We start from the raw sequence: 22,263 nt of genomic DNA, 5'->3' as shown, positions 1-22,263 counted from the left end.
TAGGTGGGCAGATGAGATTAAGAAGTCTCGGGTATAAATGTGCAGCAGCAAGCACAGGACCGAGTTAACTGGCGGAACATGGGCGAGGCCTTTGTCCTGCAGTGAATGTAGACAGGCTGATGATGATAATGATGATGATGATGATGCTAGTTCCACAGCAAACATACAAGCTAACATTAGGCCACGAATACTGTGCATGGTGTAGCTGATGAAAAGCTTGTACCACTTACTTGGGTGACTTGAGGTCCCTGTGAATAATGCTCCGAGAGTGGAGGTAGTTCATTCCAGAGGCTATGTGCTTGCTCCATTCCACTACAGTGGCAGGTGGGATGATGCGGCCATTCTTGAGTGCATCGTACAATTGCCCATAGGGACAGTATTCCATCACAATACAGAAGCACGGCTCTTGAGTGCACACCCCCCTGCGCAGACGATAAGGACGACAGAAAATTGTGAACACACCAAAATGCTTTTTGTATTATGCCTCATACCATGTGTGGTGGTACACTATGACGTACAATCAATCGAACAATGATCGCTGTGATATCAACTGCAAAGCAACATTTCTTCAGTGTAATACATCACCGATTATGCAGCCATATCTTGAAGGAAAGATTTTTATACTGCCTTTTCTTGCCCCCCAGCAAGTGAAACTTGACGTTGCAAAAGCTTTGCGCATGTAATGGACGTTATTCGGAAGCAGATGCTCAGCAACAGAACAAACGGTATATTGTGTGTTTCGATAAATAGTGGCATAGAAATGACTTAATCGGCACATGGCTTGCATGTATCTTAACAAAGACAGCGGCATCTGATGTCGCGTTCTCCCATTCCTTCCTTTCAAGTTTCGATAAAGCTCACTGTCTCTAGGTAGATCTTCTCAGCTTGAATTCCTCGGATGCAGGACTTGGGCTGATGACACCAGGCACCACGTTGACAGGTGCTTGTACCGGCTGAAGCTGGCAGTGGTAGTCAAGTAGTGGCTTAAGAGTGATTCTGAACTCAAGTAATGACTTCAAGGCCTTTCTTTTTTGAATAGACAAGCTCCAGCGATATGGCCTCCTTTTTTGCAATAATATTGACAAGCTTTATAACCAAATTTGCAAGTTTTAGAGCTGCACAGTAGAAGCACACGCCATCTCCAGATGCGGCCCGCTTCCTTGGGCATGTTTCGTAAATGACCAAGAGGCCAGCACAGTTTGCACCTCTGAGACTGGGTGTCCCGATTTCTTGCTGCTGTCATTGAGTTGCTTCCATTGCCACAGCCGGGTCGTATGCCACTGTTAACGTCAGGCTCCTTTCTGCCAGTAGTAATCCAAAAAACGGCATGAAGGGGGAGATGGAAGCTTGTGATGAAAAAATCCATAAACGCCGAGCTGGCGCTTCGTCAACTGGACCTTTTCAAGGCTAAAAGAGAATTGATTTGTTTACTACTAGAGTGTCTACGCTTTGTACCCTCTCTGCCATCTTAACAAAGGAAGGGGGAGGCCTACACTGATTACGGGGGTTGGGGTGGTAGCATTGTGACAAATTGTGTGAATGAAGAGGGAAAAGGCATTTCGTAAATAAAAAGAAGGAAGCGGTGGGGAGGTGAGAATGTACACGTTTCACTGAATCAAGGTTGTCACAAGTTAATGATATGTTTGAAATTCCTAGACTGAGCGATTAACTCGCTTTAGTTTTTTTAGTGAATGCCCCATACCACATGGATTCAAGAGCCCTTTAAAAACATTTATATCTATTGGCTGGAGCGTATTGAACTTGTGAATAAGGTATGAATTTTCCGTCTCTTGCGGAGCGGAAGTTTGATAGAAGTATGTAGAGTTTGAGATCGTCGAAGTTGTGTCGTGCTCTATTAAAACGCTGGGTCATTGCTTTCGGTAATTTCTTTGCCGTGTCCATGTGATGGCCGTTTAATCTGACATTAGCAGGCAGTCCGATTTCTCCAATATACTATTTGTGACAATATGAATATTCGATCATGTAGATCACTTTTCACTAGTGCTGGTATAACTAGATTTTATGCGACGGATATTATCACTCCCGGTGCTTTTAATTATCATGTCATCTTGAAAGTGTTTGCCAGTCTTGCATCTTCGACGGAAGCAATGTGTTACTTGGAAGTATTAGAATGAGAGTTTACTTTTGCATGCACTAACATGTCCTTGAAACTCCTATTATGGCAATGCACGACCTTTGGTTAGTGCATGCAAAAGAAAACTCTCATTTTACAGCCCATATAACACCTTGCTCCCATCCAAGATGCAAGGCTGGCAAAAACTTTTAAGATGACTGTTAAAAGCACCATAAGTGATTACGTCCATCATATAAAAGCTAGTTTTACCTGCACTAGTGAAAATGTGATCAACATGATTGAATGCTCATATAGTAACAAACAGTACATTTGTGAAACATGATTGATATGTGGGGTTTAACATCCCAAAACCACCATATGATTATGAGAGATGCCGTAGTGTAAGGCTCCGGAAATATCGACCACCTGGGATTCTTTAACGCGCACCCAAATCTGAACAAACGAGCCTACAGCATTCTCACTTCAATCGAAAATGCAGCCACCGCAGATGGGATTTGATCCCGCAACTTGCGGGTCACCCAAGCACCTTAACCACTAGACCACCACGGCGGGGCACATTGGCGAAACAGGACTGCCTGTTAGATTAAACAGCCATCGCGCGGACACGAAAAAAAAATTTTTTCAAAAGCAGTGGCATAACATTTTTATGTAGCAGCACAGAACTTCGACAATATCAAACTGCAGTCAAACTTTCGGTCAGCAAGAGATATAAAATATACAGAGTCGTACATTATTCAAAGTTTGATGCACTCCAGCCAGTAGGTATTTAGCATTTCTAAAGGGACTCTTAAATTCATTCAGTATAGTACATATACAAAGAAAAGCAATGTGAGTTAAGCCCCCCATCTAGAAATTTCAAACCTACAATCGTTAACTTCTGACAACCGTGAATCAGCAAGACATGTACATCCTCGCCTCCCCGCCTTTTCCTTCATTTATTTTTTATTCACGGAGCACCTGTTTCCCCTTCACTTACACTCGCACGTCCCAGCGCCCCCCCCCCCCTTCCACTCTCTCGCACACCCCTGTAACCAATGTTGCCCTGTCGCCCTCCTTTGTTAGGATGGAGGAGAGGATACGAAGCGTAGACACACTAGCGCTACAGAAATCAGCCTTGTTCTAGTCTTGACGAAGACAAGTCTACTTGTCAAAACGTCTGAACAACACAACCCGTGTCGGTAGACGTTGCTGCACCGCCTCATTGCTCACGTGGAAGATAAAACAGTCTTGTTGGCTTTGCAGTGCATTTCAAGTGACTCCACATACTTCATCTCATGATGCACTTGTACCATGACGATACCTCCCCGATGCCGTTGACTGGCATTGCACTGCATCTTCTTCGGGCCTGCGCTGGTCCACTGCCTGTCATCATCGTCAACTGTAACTGACGTGATGCTCAGAAACAGAACAAAAGGTTTATAGTGTGTTCCAACAAATAGCCGCATACAGATGATGTCATTCACCCGTGGCTTGTGTGTGCCTTGACACAGAAAGCGACGTCTGATGCCCCGTCTTAACAGTGTGAAACAATGCAGCACAGGATGACGATGCACACCGAGCGAGTGATAATGGCTACAGAGCACTTTCCAAAAAAAACCAAGGTCACAAGTAGAGCAGCCTTTGATGTCACTTGACATACATTTTCATTCAAAGAGACATGCTTTTAACAGTTTTGACAAAATCATCTTTTGAAAAAGGCACATCAAATGTCAAATGTCTAAAACTAAAAAAATTGAATCGCTGCACAAACTTGAAGGAAAACAAGGAAGACAGGAAAGAGCGCAGACTACCAACTGTTTATTGTCGTTTCTTGAAGCGAATATATACGCATGCTACGCTGCGCTTCCACGATGCGCACAAAAACCAAAGATGCCGCAAACAAAGCCGACCCAAAACAAATCAAATCTAAATTGACTGCCATCACAATGACAAAAGTGAAAAATGGCAAAATACAAAAGTGATACCCACCACAATCTAAACTGCGTATTCCCAAGGTGTGCACTCATCTTTTTTAAAATTTATCTTTTATTACTTATTGCACCAAGCATCAACAAAGGCGTGAAAAAATGAAAACGTACTCTAGAGACTTTTGTTTAAAAAACACTAAAAAGAGCGCTCAGCACCGAATAAAACATTAAAATAATTTTATATTCACTCCAAGCAGCCCCAATTGAGCAACCCGAAGAAGCAGCAGTACGCCGAGAGAGTCAAAAACTATAATAACATGAAACTTTACAAAACATTACGTTGCATCACATGGGAAATAAAACAAGAACACTCATAAACAAAACAAAACAGGAGAAATGGAAGAGAACACAATGCAAGGCGTTAGCCACAACATTACACGTGACCATGTAGGAAGACCATTTCCCTGTCCGAAAGTGAAATTGAAGGCAATATAATAATATAATAATTATAATAATAATATAATATTATAATATAATAATAATAAAAAAAGGTAGTATCCAGGTCTTATTACTTAAATTCCTGCGCAGTACAAAAGGTAGATCAAGTGAAGTATCTCGGCGTAACATTCACGGCAACACTAGATTGGACCAGTCACGTAGATCTAATCACAGCCAAGGCTTCGTGCTTAATTCATTTTTTCCAAAGAAATTTCAGCGACGTGCCGCAAACACTCAAGGAAACCCTGTATATTACAAATGTGCGCCCAATTTTAGAGTATGCTTGTGTTTCTTGGGACCCTTTCACGAATGTACTGAAAGAAAAGTTGGAGAGGGTGCAAAAAAGGGTTGCTAGGTTTGTTACAGGAAACTACGATTTTAGAATAAGGTCTTCTGGAATTCTTCAATCCTTGGGATGGAAACCCCTTTGTGGACGACGGAAAGTTCAAAGACTTAAATTTCTCTATAATATATATATCACGGTAAGACTGGGCTAAATAAAGAGCGGTATTTAAAGACGCCTAGTTATATGTCCGAACGGAAAGATCACTTATATGAAATTAGAGAATATACCTGTCGATTGAATGTCCTTAAATACTCTTTCTTTCCAAATTCTATTAGTGACTGGAATGCGCTAAAAATACCAATATTCTCTGATTCTAATTTCCTAACAGCCATTGAAAGAGCATTTTGAGCTGCTGAAATAACCCATATATTTAACGTTGGCTTTGTACTTCTATTGGTTGTTGATTTTTTATATGTATAATTACTGCTTTCGTTGTATAATCCTGTGTTTTGTACTTTTGTTCTAATGCTGTACTACAAGTGTTGATTTCTCCTGTATACTGTAATGCACGACTTATTTGCTTTTAATTTTGCTGTTTTGTATTCTATCTTCTACTGTAACCCCCCTACAACAATGCCCAATGGGCGATGTAGGTACTTGTAATAAATAAATAATTAAATAAATAAAGTGCATAAGCATGCCTTCGATTTCACTTTCAATAAGCATGCCTTCAATTTCAGCATTATGAACGTGCTTCGTGCCTTTTTCCTCATAACATTGGCCCCCCTTTTAATAGTTTTTCCAAAAAACTGCTCATCTCTTGCTCAGCAGTTTTGTGTTCGGCTGATGACCTCAGTGATTACTCGGGCGGGAGCTGGCATCTCACCTTCCACCGCCGCATGCTTTTACTCATCACACCACCACACTATCACACAATCCACTGTGCCAACACCATAGGTACACTCTCACTGTTCACATACACTGGTTCACATACATTGTCCACTATACACTGGTCCATCATCTCTGCACTATTTCACAAGATTACAACACACTTCACTGGCAGCATCTTGCAGAACATACTTTCACAAACTTATTTATCTCCTTTTGTACTCCCAGCAAAAAAAAAAAACCCCGTCTTGTCACTTCTCTAAATAGGCTCTCAGTATCCGTCAGCCATTCGCATAACGATGTTCTAAATGGCCTGCCTGTATAATTATATTTCCATTTTCCCAGAACTTCTGAAATATGAAATCCTTGTTCCATTCAAAGGATACTCCACTTCTAAACCCTTTTCTCCTTGGCTAACACCCAATCCTGTTCATTGTGTACCACAGGGTTCTGTCTTCCCTCTACTCTTTTGCAAGTTCCTGTGCAAGTACACCTAAATGGTCAAGAATTGGCACTTTCCTTTCTGTGTGCCCTTTACTGCTACCACTACTCTCTCTGCCATCCGAGTTATCAGGACTTTTTTGTGTGTCCTCTTTTCTTATGCCTTGTTCTCCTCGCTTGGCATAGTCAGCCCTCCGCATTGGGCCATCAACTCTTCACAGTCATGGCCTATTTTACAAAATATCATCGTATATAGTATCTTCCATACACTTGGCCATAATCTTTCCTACAAAAAAGGGTGCATCTAGACTTATCTTAGCCTCTGGTAATCTCATCTTCGAATCATCTGCAAAGATTACTGTCCCACTTCTACCTGTAGAATCTCTCTCATTTACAAAACTCCTCCTCACTAAAACCATATCAGCACCGAAGTCTCTTAGTATGCCTACTCGTCTGCCATTCATTTTTCTGTCTGCTAAGGCCACATCGTTTCCCATTGACATGTCCCTCACAGTGCTAACTACCTCTACTTTCTCTTCAGACCTGATTGCACATGCACTACTCTTTAGGGTGGGGGGTATCCGTGCACTCGCTACCTTCGTGCCCTTTTTTAGGCATAGCTAGCAGATTACTCGTAATTCCTGTAGACTACTGCCCGTTCGACAATTCATCACTGCATGTCCTACTCGATTAGAGAGGAAACACCACTGCTGTGCCCTTGCCTTGGAGCCTCACTTATGCACTTTTCTCCCTCAGTGTTTTCTTTGCCCTCTTTCCCTGAATTCTTCAGCCCTTGAGCTTCAAAGAACTGGTCCATTTCTCGCGGAACACCGGCCTTCGATAGGTGTAGCGCCGCCAGAAAAAAGGAGCCGCGAGACTACTAACCAAATCTGATTCTTGTTCTGTATGGCTGAGGTCACTCTCCGACAATCCCGACATGGATGTGGTACAGGTTAACCCAGGGTCGACCTTTGGAACCCAATAAACTTTATCCTGCCATACTATGCTGCTTACACTGCCAGAGGCCGAAATGCAGTCATCATGCATGTGACGCATGAGCAAGACTGGCAAGGGTAGTGCGTCGATTTCAGTTCCTAATAAAACGCGTGTAAGTGTTGTGATAGATTCAGTGAAAATTTTCTGACAGAAGTTTTTCATTCATTTTGCTGTGCAAACAGAACGCAACAGCGATATCTGTGCGTGTGCACACACACACACACACATGCAGGCACACATGTACTCACATACATGCACAAACGTACGCAGACCATCACTTTCCTATTAGCTAGCCTGCCTTTGTCCTCGGGCTGGTATGCGTTTCGCAAACACCTAAAATTTTCTTTCACATACGATGCTGCTTTTTGTTCTAAACCAAAGATGCCGACACTGCACACGCCGACACCAAAATTTCAGCGAAAGACTCTTTTTAGTGCTGTTGCGTCAAAATGTGATCGCTCTCCAGGCCAACACTTGCTGCTGTCGGAGCATTTATATGACAAAAACAGCGTTAGCAAATAAGCTGCATATAAAACTAGGAAATCAATTTTGTTACAGCAGAGTCACAGTGTATTAACAAAGTACTTGATTGGGCTGGTCGGTGTTGCATGGTAGACGAAGAAAGTGCTTAACAGCGCAAACGACAGGAGGGGATAGAAGAGACAATAACAGAGAGCTGAACAACCAAAGTTCATTGCAAACCAACTGCAATATATAAGAAAACAGAATCTGCGCATAACCACGCAACATCAGCAGTATCGCACATACATGTGCCAAACGGCCTACCTTATAAAGAGCCAGTCATATCAGTGGACCCTAGATAACTGATTTCACAGCCGTGAAGAAAAACCAAATGTACGCTAACACAGGAAGCACCAAATTGTTTAATGAGGAAGGCTTCGCTAATCTTGCGTTTGCACTGATTTTTATATCGTCCCATAATCACACACTTGTAAAAAATTGGCTGACAACCACAATTTTTACAATCGTTCGCCAAGTGGCTGGTAACGAAGCCCTTTACAGAGTAAGCGTGCTCCCTCAACTGATCATTAATGCATCGGCCTGTTTGGCCAATGTAATAGAGCCCGAATATAAACAATATCTTGTATACAATCGCTAAAACACATTCAACATAGTGCAAGGCGTGTTTCTAAGTGCATGCTTCTTTCTTAGGTCCTTCGCTGTTCACCCTGCGACACAGCCCGGCGAGCTTGTCGTGTGCACAGAACACAACTCTTACACCTATTTTGCCAGCGACTTTCTTTAGCCTATGGGGAAACCTTGTGTACGTAGAAAATGACAGCCATGCTAGAATGAGGCTTGTTCAGTACGCTGTTGCTTTGTCTCTTATCAGGCACTCTTAGTGACGTAAGGAAAGTCTCATCGACGGCAGTTAGCAGGGGATTAGAAAAACCTGCTTATTGAAGGCAGTGAACTTGATGTGAAAAACTGCATTCTATCTGATGGTGACATTCTATCTGGTGGTACGAGCCACGCTCAAAATAAAGCCTTATTCCTTTTACGTCCGACCATTCTAAGCTAGTCAAGCGTATCACCGCTTTTTCCTGCCTAAAGGCAGCTCTAACTCGCTCTTGTCACCACCAGATAGAATGCAGTTTTTCACATTAAGTTCACCGCCATCAACAAGCAGGTTTTCATAATCCCCTGCTAACTTCCATCGCCGATACTCTCTTAACGCCACTAAGAGTGCCTGATAAAAGACAAAGCAGCAGCCTACTCAACAAGCCTCATTCTTGATTGATTGACTGATATGTGGTGTTTAACGTCCCAAAACCACCATATGATTATGAGAGACGCCGTAGTGAAGGGTTCCGGAAATTTCCGACCACCTCGGGTTTTTTAACGTGCACCCAAATCTGAGGACACGAGCCTACAACATTTCCGCCTCCATCAGAAATGCAGCCGCCTCAGCTAGGATTCGATCCCAGGACCTGCAGGTCAGCAGCCGAGTACCTTAGCCACTAGACCACTGCGGTGGGGCAACAAGCCCCAATCTGGCACAGCTTTCATTCCCTATGTACACGAGGTTTCCCATAGACTAAAGAAGGTCGCTGGCAAAATAGGTGTAAGAGTGCACACGACAAGCTGCGCACACGACAAGCTTGCTGGGCTATGTCGCAGGATTTACAGCGAAGGACCTAAGAAAGATGCATGCGCTAAGAAACACGCTACGTGCTATGTTGAATGTGTTTTAGTGATTGTATACAAGGTATTGTTTACATGCGGGCTCTGTTACATTGGCCAAACAGGCCGATGCATTAATAATCGGTAGAGGGAGCACGCTTACTCTCTAAAAGGCACCGTTCTCAACCACTTGGCGGACCATTGTAAAAAGTGTGGTTGTCAGCCCAATACATCTCATTGCACACACAAACTTCTATATATTTAAAGCAAATTGCCACAGAAATGTCCCCCACAGGTATGAACCTTTATCAACAAAACACTTACCCCCTACATTTTCAACAATCATAAGCCCAAAACCGCCTATCCCGTCCCAACTCGACCTGGCCACCCACCCCCGTCAGTGTGTCAGGATGCTCTTCCGGTCATCTCCTGAGCTTGGCAAACTTCAACATTGGTATTGGAGGACGTAACTTTACGACAAACATGATTCGCGGAATATTACATGAATAATGTGACTTACTCGTCACGTATATCATAAAACCCTTTCCACCAGCCACAATACCCACACAGGGCCTGTGGCTAACACCCACAGTATATGGGTATGTGCCATAGGACCTACATCAACCCAGGACCAGCGAGAATGCACCTTGTCTATCTTAGAGGTGCCAGTGTTGTTGATAATGCAGTGCCAGCAGCATTGTCTATGAGCAAAAGAAGGAAAAAATAAAAATCAGGCCTCAAACTGGTATGGAGCCTACTGGATGGGATCTTAAACTATTCATGCTAAAGCTTCAAAGTGCTTGGGACAAAGACTTTTGCAAGTTTCATGTTGGTGCAACACCAATTATGTTTCAATTTGTGATTATTCGCTTTTATAACGAAGTAGTGAGCATATGTATATACCTTCAGAAGCTGTAGTCAAGCATTGGTCGAATACACAGATAACCGTTACTCATATAAGAAGCGCACCATCACACTGTTGCATGCACTTCGTTGTGATGAAAGTAGCGTCTCTACCTAAAGTAAAAGGCGATGTCATGTTGAACCATGAGCAACCCTTTGAATCTAAGTGCATTCAGTGTGCTTTGCAAGCCCAAAATATAGGCTCAACTGCTCAATTTATACATTGACGTTGTTGAACCTTGTAAACCTTCGCTCAGAGATAATTTTTTTTTAATTATTCCCTTCTGTGTGAACACAGAAGAGACTAGACAAAGCACAATCCACACATGGAATACAGGAATGATCACTCACTTGAAGGCCACAATGTTGGGGTGGTTGAGCTTTCGTAGGTGCCGGATGTCAGTCTCGGCTAAGCTGGTGACCTTTTTAACAGCCACTGTTTCATCGCGCAGCTGGCCCACAAACACCGCACCCTGGGCTCCACTTCCCACAAACTGGAGCTGACCAATGGCCTCAAATGGAATCTCCCAACTGTCCCCTGTAGACAAGATGTAATGCACGTTGTCTCCTGACCATTTCACACTCACAACATGCTTGTGCTCTTGCACTTCCTTTACGAAACAATGGCCCTGTCTAAATATCAAAAGTTGTAGATTCGTCTTTATTCTTGGCACGATGTTATAAAAAACAGATGTAGCATATATATATATAAGCCACAAAGAAATAGTATAAAACAAGTTTCATAAAAATCAAGCCAGTACTTGTTAAGGAACAAGTGGAACACTGACTCGTGAAGGTACCACTATGTGATCACATTACCGAGTAATGGTCGTTGTAACAAGTGGCACAGAGAAGCAAGTGATGCTGTCCACACATCATTTCCAACCGCGCATTCCCCTCACAAGCTTTCATAGGGCCGTGGTAAAACTTGCTTCGCCACACCCAAAGACCAAACTTTTTCAATTTTGTTGTCCCTTTTTCAACTACTGATATGGTAGAGTACTGTCATAAATTTTCACTGTCTAGGGACAAATACACCACTTTGTTAACATAACGAAAGTCTTTTATGAATGAAAGTTAACGGTAATTCAAAGAAGTAACAAACTTATCACCGAAGCATAGCAAACCTAAAATTTACACACGTTGAGATAGCTAGAAATGAAATATACCCATTTCTACTTTCATGCTAACACTTAGCAGCAAACCAGAAAAAAAGTAATGTTCTAAACGTCCACAAGTGTTGCACTGGCTGTTCCCGCAACCTCACATAAGACGGTCACCAGCATATTAATGCAGTGTAGATAGTATCTGCTTCTGCGACGATGACGGAGCTTCTCTAAAGCACCAGCATGACACTGGACGTGGTCTCCTGCACAACATGCAAGCGGCACGAGTAGGTGGTTGTCCCCGTGGATGTGGGTGCCGAGAGGTGATGGCTGAGTGGTCTGGTCCAGACTTGAGGAATGGTGTCATGACTGTTGGCCTTCCTTGCCCATCTTCAGCTTCATTGCCAACACTCGGTCCAGGCCTCCACAATCAGCCTAGACATCTCCAGGCCGTTGCTGGAAAGCCCTGTTCCCCTCAAACGTCAGCCAAGCCTACTCTTCCGTTCCCCGACACCACTCCTTCTGTCTCGCGCTGCTTCGAAACCCTGGCTGATTTTCTTCTTCTTCTTCTTCCTTCAATCGTTTTCTTCATTCAACGGCTATGGTTTTATTCGTGGCATATGTCCTCTTTATGAAGAGGTTTTTCTTTTTATATATATTAAAAAAAAATGGCTCATTGGCGTAGTTGGACCACCACTGGCCTTATCATTTCAGACAAGCAAACAATCAAATTCCAATTTAAAGAAAAAATTTCACTCTACTCTGTGCCCTTAACTGAAAACACTGCATAACTACACCGAAGTGGTTTGCGTGCACAGCCAACATTTGTTGGAATAGGCTTTCATTTTCTTCTCTCATGCAAATAACCAGCACATTGAAATCACCATCAATAAAGCACACCAGGCAAAATTGGCCCTATAGCTTGGAAAACATTTTGCATTAATTTTTAAGTTTGCGTATTTTCGCGTTATTGAAACCCACAAAATTGATTCCACGCCCTTTTAGTGTCAGCACCCCTTTAAGCTGAGCATCAACATGGGATGGCACATTTGTTTCACTTTGGATGATGAAAATCAGCAGTGCATAATCACACAGTTGACATTAAACTGAGAGAATATTGGTCCCACACTTACCGTTTTTTTACAATATTTACTGGAGGGAACTCTGGCACTGCAATCATTCAGCCACCATGGGAATGATAGGTAGTATATGGATCTTTGGGCTTGAGGGTTCGAAAGCACTTGTGGCTTTGTTTAAGCACGTGTTTCAGATGAAAGAATGAATTGATGTTAACTATTGTGAGAAAGCGGATGCAGGAGCAGAAACCCCTCACCTGGCCCCTGGCTGTCATCAGTCTTGTGCAGGATGCTCCAGACCGGGCGAAGGCAGCCTAGCAAGCCATCCAGCCAGCCACCCGCTGCAGCCCCACCAGCTTCACGGTAGGCTACCTCCAACTCCGTGGCTGAGAGAGCCTCAGCACGGCCTTCTTCCTGGATGCACAGCACCCTGCCCCACCCAGCACAACATGTAGCCACTCATTTGTGCTTCTCAATAAGAAAAGCTGGTGTGATTTGATGTTAGTCTGATACCAGTATTCTACAAAACGGTGTACCTGCACTGCTTCTTTAAAGCACCCCCACTTTATGCATTTTCTCTATTGTCCATTCCCTTACAGTCGAACACTTTAGCCCCAGTGAAAACAGCAAGAGTAAGGCTTTTCATACATATTTCAGTTCCTACTTCAGATTTTTACACCAACTATAACATCATCTCTAAATAATTTCTTCGAGCAGATGAGAGGTTTTAAGCTAGGGATGTTAGTTGGAAATAAAGTATATAATTCGCATGCACAAAATATCCCTGCCATTATGAATTTCAAAGTATTGAAGGGATCAACTCATTTTTCTCAACCCACTTTTTTACGGCACAACAGAAAGCTCATCCTTCGTAGGATTTGTAGCTGCAGTAGTTAATGCCAAAAGCACATAGTTATTTTACAAAGCAGTATTTTTATATCTGAAAGGTACGAAGAATAAATGTACCATTCCTCCAGCAATACAGAGAATTAATAGCAATGCCACCAGTCCTCGCAATTTGTGAAAGCTGTCATCATTCTGCGTTTGCAAGAGTTACTGTAACTATGAATAGCCACGTTCATTTTGAGCTTTTCAACGTTTTTGGAAAAGAACAAGCTCGTATAATGAGACGATGTGGCATTATACACATTCCCTGCATCTGTACCACATTGCGTGCACATGGTTGCCTGTGCCTGTGTCATGGGTGGCTTGTCCCAGCGCCGTTTCTCTCCATATACATGAGTCAAGCCAAGTCACCGAAAATGTCACTATGCATATGCACGGCCGTGCCGAGTAGCAATGCTCGTCATTCTGAGACGAAGGATAGGTATAAAAATTATGTCACTTCAAAAGCTCAGCAACCTGCAAAATGCATGCACAATAATGTTGCATGAGCACACTGAAAAGTTGCTAAGATGCGCTGATGAGCATGGGATCATCATGTCACATGAAGGCAGTGCCACTTTATTGCATACTAGTAACGCAGGCCTATAGGTACATCTTTATGAAAGATTTCAATACTAACAAAACAAAACCTTGACCACATACAGCAATCGATTGTCACAGGGTCAGGTACATTGAAGCATCCATGTTTTTGCCATCAGAGGCATTACAGTTCATTTTTCACGACTTTCAATGAAGAAAAAAATATAAATCCACCTCTCACAAAAAAAGGGGGGGGGTTGGTTTGAGTCGCTGTCACAGACAATCTTTCCATCAGTGGAGTCTTATCATTTCATGTTCTGGGCAGTTGTTGGTCCCATTCAAGGACCAGTAAACAAGCTTAGTCTTTTTTTTTACAACCCTCAAACAACAAGCTTGCCAATTCGTAGAGCAGACCACAGTGATCTCATTTTCTAAATATTATAACGCCTCGCGCCATGCCGACCCTTTATTTGGAAAAATAATTTCCGCGCCTTTTTTGTTCTGACCAATCACCTCGTACGCTCAGTAACGTGAACTTGCTCGTGGACAACTTGACGTACCACTACACTTGTCGATTGGTCCTTTGCCCTACAAGACAGTGCCTTGGCCCTGCGGTGATGCAGTTGCGGCCGCACAGTGTGCATTTTCAGTTTCCAGTGCTGCCCTCTGCCATTTAGTATAGCCCGAGATTACCAGGAGAAGCGGTATTGTCAGAACGAAATCCTCCGAGCGCGAAGAGAAGGGTTCTCCTCGCACTGCGCCCCCACCTCATGCCGCAAAAACCCGTGCTCATGTGCGGCAAGCCTTCCTCGGTTGTTGGCTGTGCGCTGATGAAGTATCACTGCTATCAGGTCACATTGTCGAAGTAGTAGGAGTCAAAACAACAGGCTATGTGGCGAGCCCGTGCAAAAAATTTGAAATCAGCTGAAATGAATGTTCTAGCCACAGCAGCTTCCTTAATATACTAGGTTGTAAAATAGTGCACAAACACAAAGACGGAAGAAGAGACCACAAGGTGCTGAACTCGCAACTAAATTTTATTAGAAGGAACACACACATATATGAGACAGAGGACCTAGTCACATGGCACACCATGGCGACTGCGCAGCAGAGAAAACAGGGTACAAGAAGAATCTGATCACGAAAAAAAATCAACACATGCCTAAACACTGAAGAAAAAAACATTTAAAAAATGATCCCACCTACTTGCAAAATATGCGTGACAGTCGAAACATACTTAAAATCGCTTTAACCTAACAGCACTGAACCACCTGGACAAGATGTGTTGCTGTTGCAACAGTTCAGTGCTCTTTGCAATTCTGCTAAGCAGAAGGGCTCATTATAAGCCTCGATTTTTTTAGATTTCCTTTCTAGATTTTATTGTTCCAACTGTGCTTTGTATTTTTGGAATGCGTCAGAGTAGTGTGAGGAGCTCGATATATTTTCAAAATCTGCACCTAGAAAGTTGGCTTGGTCCTCCAAGCTTTCTCCGAGGGTATTTACTAATGGGAGAGAATATGTTTGTTGGCCTTTAATTTTTTAAACTTTGTTCCACACTTTTCTTTCATCTGTGTACGAGTTGATGCTCGTAATGAACTTAGTCCAGCTCTCTCGTCTGGCTTGTCTGCGTGTTCTCCTTGCCTGCGATTTGACCTGCTTAAAATTTTCCAGGTTTCCTACTGTTCAAAAATTACGGAGCAATGCCCACGCTTTGTTTTGAATCATCCGAGCTTTCCTACAGGCATCATTCCACCATGGGTATCGCCGTTTAGAACTCATTCTGCTCCTTTGAATAATGCACTTAAATGGGGCATCAAGAATAAAAGCTGTGAAATATGTGACAACGTCATCTATGGTCAGAGCAGACAACTCAGTCCATGTCATATGGGTAAGAGTTTGGTACTGTTCCCAATCAGCTGAGTCAAGCTTCCACCTCGGAACCTGCGAAGATAGTTGGCCTTTGTTTGGCACGCTGAGGATGATCGGGAAGTGGTCACTCCCATAAGGGTTTTTAAGAACATTCCATTTAAAATTGGCTAAAAGTGATGGTGATGAAATGCTAAGATCTATCGAGGAGTATGAATTGTTTATGAGGCTAAAATACGTAGGCTCCTTTGTATTTAAGAGACATAACCTAGACGAATAAAGAAAATGCTCAATGAGACGTCCTCGAGCGTCACAGCGAGAATCACCCCAAAAGACATTGTGTGCGTTAAAGTCGCCTAAAATCAAAAAGGGTTCTGGGAGTTCATATATTAATGATTCCAAGTCGCACCTCTTAAGCTGATGGTGAAGTGGTATATACAGAGAGCATAAGGTGGTGAGTTTGTTAAAAAGTGCAGCTCAAATGATCACTGCCTCAAGGGCTGTCCAGAGCTTCATCTGCTGGCATGCCTCACTTCGATCAGCTATAACGGCTACTCTGCCGAATGATACGGCAGCATCTTCATGGTCCTTCCGGAAAGTTGATGGAGAAAGTTGCCGTATTTAGGAGTTAGGTGCGTTTCTTGCACACACAGCACTTTTGATTTGAACTTACTGAGAAGTTTTTGAACATCATCTAGATTTCTGGGTAGCCCTCTAACATTCCTCTGAATGATTTTATCCATTATGAATTTAAAAAAAAAGTGCTGAGCGTAGACAAGATTGAGATTCGTTCATTTTACAGGGCCTTTGTGAGGCCCTGTAATTGGTGTTTTGCCTTTTTTGAAGTGGTCGACAAGAGGTCGCCGCTCCTTTGACGCTACCAGCGCCGTTTGGCTAGAAATTGTGTCCATAGCATCCTGTGAGGCACTGGACACCCGCTCCAAAGAGCTATCTGTGTGTTGCTTAGACTTCGCCTCAGTCGACGAAGTCTTTGCCCCCACCGGGCAGGAGGTTGTTGGGGCCTCCTTAGTCTCCTCATTGCTCTGACTACTGCCAAGGCTTGTAGAGGCTACTGGTGTGGACTGGTTACCTGCGGTCGGGCCGCGCTGACTGCTCCCACCAGAGGGGCAAATGGCTTTGACCTGGGCACGCTAGGCGTGGTCCAAGTAGCCACCAAGGGCCATTGTGGTGCTACCCCTCGTTGCACCACTTCAGCGAAAAAAATTCTTAGTGCGAAAGAAGGTGAGACTCGCTGTCATGCTTCACGGAACGTTATATTTTCGTTAACTTTTACGGTGATAATTTCTTTTTCTCTTTTCCAGGCTGGGCACGCTCTGGAGTATGCCGCATGGCTGCCTTTGCAGTTTGCACAGTGAACCTCTTCATATTCGCACTCATCAGTACCGTGACCAGTTATGCCGCATTTACTACAAGTAAGCTGACCTCGGCAGGTCTGAGATCCGTGTTCAAATCGCTGGCATTTAAAGCAACATCTCGGGTTAGGAACGTACGGACGCACACGAAGTTTTACTTAGCCGATTTTGAGTGTCTGGGGTAAAATGCTTGAATTGAAAGTAAGTATTCGGTGCTTTGTTGCAGTTTCAGTGTTGTTGCGTCTGATTTTTATGCGCTGCACATGTGTTATGCCTTAGTCCTTCCATCCGTCAAGGAGTTCCTCTTCGCTTAGTGTCATAAGGTCTTGATCGGACACTACGCCCTTCACAATGTTCAGAGTACGATGTGCAGTAACTGATACAGGGGTATTACCAAACGCTACGAGGTGTGAAAGTCTGTTGTACTGTTCTTTGTCTTTTAATTCGAGGAGAATGTCTCCACTTGCCATCTTTGTGGCCTTATAGCCGGTCCCAATGGTGTCTTTTAAACACTTGGCCATGAGAAAAGGTGATATTGCTCTGGCTTTAGTTGATATTTCTTCGCAGTAAAGAACATGGTATCTTGGGAAAGTTTCAATGTTTTGGGGGGGGGGGGGGGGGGGAAGAGGATGAACCGCTGCGTACCCTTTTCAAGGCACGATCGGTTACAAGAGGGTTCTAAGGTCCCATGAAAAACGGCTTCTTTGGCAGCGGCACCTACCACCCACCATGGAGCCCAACAAGGGGACGATGCAGATCATGTGAACAAGTCTGCCCTACGTCAGGGGTACGCCATTGCTATAACCAAATACGGCTTACCCTAGGTAGGATAGCCACACAAGGTTAACCCTAGCCGCCAGGAAACAATGAAATAAATAGAAATGAGAAGAAGACAGGACAGATTTAAAGAAGAGAAAAAGACGAAGATGTAAGAAGAGAGAGACAGGAAAAGGCGACTGCCGATGACCCACCCAGAGGTGCCATCTACATGAAGCGGAGGCTAAAGGGGTGGGTTGCATCCACCAGGGGGCCTTAAAGGTCCAATCACCCGCCGTCGGCTCAACCCCCAGGATCCCCTTTTCCCCGGACATGGCAGAGCCACGCATGGCGAGGCGTGGGAGGGAGTCGAAACCCCCCCTGTTAGCTCGGGTCCGTGGTGACGCTATGCACCAAACGCCTGCTCTCGCAGGCGCCCCTACAGGGGTCAACTGAAACTGTGTACAAACACCACTGCCAACATTTTTTCAATATAAACATGCCAACTTACCACAGCCAATAAAAGTTATTAAATTTTAGTTAATTGGGCTGCTGACAGTGATAACTATCATCTAACTTTTTATCCCTCTGGTTGCACAAGTGGTTCTCACGTGCCTTCGAGCACCTAATTTTTAAAAAATCAGAAAGCTTAACTTTGAACACCCGGTATATTTCCACAATCACGTGAGTATCGTTGATTTCAAAGGGCCAGTAAACAGCCGTGAGTTAAAAAAATTTTTTTAAAAAGATATATGTGCAGTTTTTCTTTGCGACACGCTGCCGCAAGAATTTTGTAAATACATGTTAATTAAGGAACTTACAGGGGTTAGAACATTCGTCTAAGCTGGTTTAAAATTTTCGCGTTGCCTCGCCCCCCCTTTTTCCGTCCATTAAGGGGAAGGCGTAGCCCATCGACGTGACTCCGCGCACTTCGGCAACGTAACACCACGCAGCGATTGACGTCATCGGCGAACTCGATCAGTGCAATGCACTTACGCTTACTGCGAAGCGTGGTTGTTTGTTTACTGTTTGCCGCACTAGCTGCAGGTCAACCGTCTAAACGTCAGGTGCGAAGTGTCAACCACAAACGATCAGGTCCCTGACGTACGTCGCTGGGTGGCCGATTCGCTTCAGCCATGCAGCGCGCAAGGCCCCATCGTGAGGCACCCGGTGCCGATGCTTCTCCGCTGCCCAGTCGCTCGATTTACAGCCGACGACAGAACAATGCTTTTTATCCGTGTTGCTCATGTCAAGGGCAAAGTACGTTCGTATGTGCTCTCAGGCGCTGTACTTGAGCGAGGAGTGTACACGTGCATGCGATAACTGCGAGGCTGGTTCTTTCACTGCAGTGCTGTGGGTGGGAACAGGAACTGACCTTGACTTCACTACTGTTTTTTCACACCTGATTTAGACCAATCGGCGAGCTGCATGCTACGTCACGTCGCTGATCGCCGAGTTGACGTCACTGCACGTGCAAGGGGGTCGGTCAGGCGTAAGAAAGATGCGCGGGAATTGTTTTTTTAAATAGGGGCTCTGCACAGCGTGATCACTGCGTTTTGATCACTGCGTGATCAAAACGTGATCACTGCAGTCTAATCTAGGAATTGCTGAGCTTGTATGGGAGGTGATGAAAAAAAGTCGGAGCCTGTTTACTGGCCCTTTAAAGAAACTTCGTAGTAACTGGGGCCATTATATGTGGGCTTGATTGTATTACCATAAAAACTGGTGTATAGCCAGGTTTTTTTTTTTTCTAAATTTTACTCTGCAAGATTTCTGCACCGGACTATATATAAATCCCAAGAATTTGCAACCCAATTCGTAGTTTTTGTTTTGGCGATACGCAGTGCTATCATTATCATCAGGTCTCTATAGGCTTCTGCGGTAGGTAGCATTGTAGCATTAGTGACGTTAGGCCTACAGGCGTGCAACAGTGGCCATTGCAACAACTTGACACATGTAACAACAACCATGATTTACGTCTGTGACTTTACGCCATGCCAGCTCCGCAAAAGCAGTATTCAGCTGCCTTTAAAATAAAGGCTTCCTTAGCTGCTGAAATCATCGGTTACTGTATTGAGGGGCGACAGTTTGGCATGGACGAGCGGTGCATTCACAGCTGGAGGAAGCAAAAAGAAGTCCTCTTTATATGCCGCAGCCAGCAAAGAAGCTTTTGTGGCATCAAGCGGCTGCAGCTGGGATGTCATCCCAGCTGCAGCCATGGAGCTTTTCCTGATGTTGAACAAGAACTGGCAAACTTTATTCAGAAGCACAGCTCACTGTCAACATCGAGCTGCTTCAAGCAAAGGCAAGGGAGCTCATGTGACATCAAGGCATTGAGCAGGCAGTATTCAAGGCAGGCAAGCACTGGGTGTCCCGCTTCATGCACCGCGCTGGATTCTCCCTAGCACCGCGCTGGATTCTCCCTACGTTGGTGTACGTTGATATCACAGAAGCTGCTAAAAAAACTACAAAGAGCTGTTTGCGAGCTTCCAAAAGCATGTGATTTCCTTGTGAAAAGCAGCCTCCTTTCATCTGGGCCAGATAGAAAATGCTGATCAGACGCCTCTGTACTTTGATATGCCCTCGGCTCTGACAATTAAAAAAAAAAAGGCTCCAGGCAAGTTACCGTGTGATCAACCGGGAATGAGAAAATGCAGGTGACTGTAATGCTGGCCTGCACGGCAGATGGGCGCAAGCTGCCAACCTATACCGTATTCAAACGAAAGGCGCTGCCGAAGGGGAAGAAGTTTCCAAGAAATGTTGTCCGTTCGTTGCCAGGACAAGAGGTGGATGGATGAATCGTTTGTATTTGACTGGATCAAGTCCGTGTGGTGTCGACAGCTCGGAGCACTGCTAGGGTTCCCATCGATGCTTGTCTCGACGCATTTCGGTGTCATCTGGCGTACTCTGTGAAGCGATTCCTGCGCGACTCCCGCACCGAGCTCATCGTCATCCCGGGAAGGACGACATCACAGCTGCAGCCACTAGATATGTGCCTCAATAAGCCATTTAAGGACCACATCAAGCACCTGTATATGAAGTGGATGACGTCCAGAGAGCCAGAAGTGACCCCTGCCAGACGACTGAAATGGTCCTCGCCAGTGATGCTGTGCTCATGGATCGCCGAGGCTTGAGCCTGCATTCCCGAGGAGCTCGTTTGCCATTCTTTCAAAAAGTGTTCTATTTCAAATGCCCTCGATGGCACTGATGTGATGACAAGGCACTGTGGGAGGACATGTCTGACAAGGGAGCTTCAGATAAGAGCTGGTCAGATGACTGAGTAATTGAATATAAATAAATGTATTTTTTTCTGCTTTCCTTCATCTATAGTCAGATGAAAACTTTTTTCTCACATTTGCTATACCCGAAACGCACCTCAGACTATATGCAGGTCTGACCTATACACAGGTTTTTACGGTACTATGGTGGCTAGAAGGAGCAGTGTGATGAACGCCATATGCCCGCCATAGAAGAGGCACACATAAAACGCAACATTTTTTACACACTGTGGGGGCACAGCTGTCATCAGACGTGCGATATTCCTTCCTCCGTGGGAGTACTCAGGATAGGAAGATCCTCACCGATCTCTGTCTTCACAACAACAGCCACATGTATTTGACCTTGTCCACAAGCTGGCACATGTGCAACTGTGTTTGTGTAACCTCTGGATGCGAACTATGTGAATGATTCCAAATAACGATGCACTATGACCATGCCAGCTTTAAGCAGGCACAAGTTGTTTGCCTGGCTGTAAATGTGGGTACAAGTAGAGTCTAACAAAGGTGTCGCCAATTCGAGTTCCCAAGGATGCATTGAGACTGAAAGGCTAACTCCGGCGATTTTTTTACTATGTCAGAGTAATGAAGTTTGTGTTTCTAACATACGCGTCATGCACGCACCCAATAGCTAAAATTCTCAACAAATTTGAAAATAATTTTTAATGAGCAAAAAGGCGCAATACCGAAACCAAAACCCAACTGAGCGCAAGGTCTATGTGTGACGTAAAAGTTAGTAAGAACCGGAAGTCGTACAAGGCATCACGTGCCAAACCAGTGAAGCACCGGCCAAACACTACGGAGGAAGGAAGCTCTTCTGTGCTAAACACCACCGCCGCCTTGTGGCCAGCACAGTAAATGCTGCAATGGCCAAAGTTAGCGATGCCATCAGGCGTGTCACTTTCGCACAGGTGACTGCAATAAATCTGACGTCACACAGACAGTGTTGCTAATACAGTCTAACCACATTAGTATGTACCTGCTTTAAATGTTTCGTTACCACACAAAAATGGTTATTTTCCCTATATCTCGGTAAAATCGTATTAGCCGGTTCGAAAAGTATTCCAGCACGCATTGCAGCATTGCAGCATTGCACAATGAAATGCTCTTTCCAAAAAATATAATTTATAGAGCAACAAAAGCATCTTGGAATAAATAAAAATGCAAAAAGTGTGTAATTTTCAGTTGCCAGCTAGTAAACAGTGCAATAAAAGCCCTATTTATGAA

The 22,263-nt window shown here is 44.2% G+C and overlaps 1 protein-coding gene across 6 annotated transcripts in view; it reads right to left on the bottom strand.

Moving 5' to 3' along the window:
* The window catches only part of LOC119175623 (mitogen-activated protein kinase kinase kinase 12), a 183,644-nt gene that overhangs the window by 102,700 nt on the left and 58,681 nt on the right, over window positions 1-22,263 (bottom strand). For all 6 annotated transcript variants that reach the window (XM_075881697.1, XM_037426527.2, XM_075881695.1 and 3 more), the window contains 3 exons: window positions 12,599-12,771; window positions 10,511-10,697; window positions 231-422 (listed from right to left, as the gene is read on the bottom strand). In XM_075881697.1, the coding sequence (XP_075737812.1) occupies window positions 231-422; window positions 10,511-10,697; window positions 12,599-12,771 (552 nt within the window). The remainder of the gene's footprint in view (window positions 1-230; window positions 423-10,510; window positions 10,698-12,598; window positions 12,772-22,263) is intronic.

This window comes from Rhipicephalus microplus, chromosome X, assembly GCF_043290135.1.
Source record: "Rhipicephalus microplus isolate Deutch F79 chromosome X, USDA_Rmic, whole genome shotgun sequence".
Lineage (NCBI taxonomy): Eukaryota > Metazoa > Arthropoda > Arachnida > Ixodida > Ixodidae > Rhipicephalus > Rhipicephalus microplus.
This window is presented reverse-complemented; position numbering and strand designations above follow the sequence as displayed.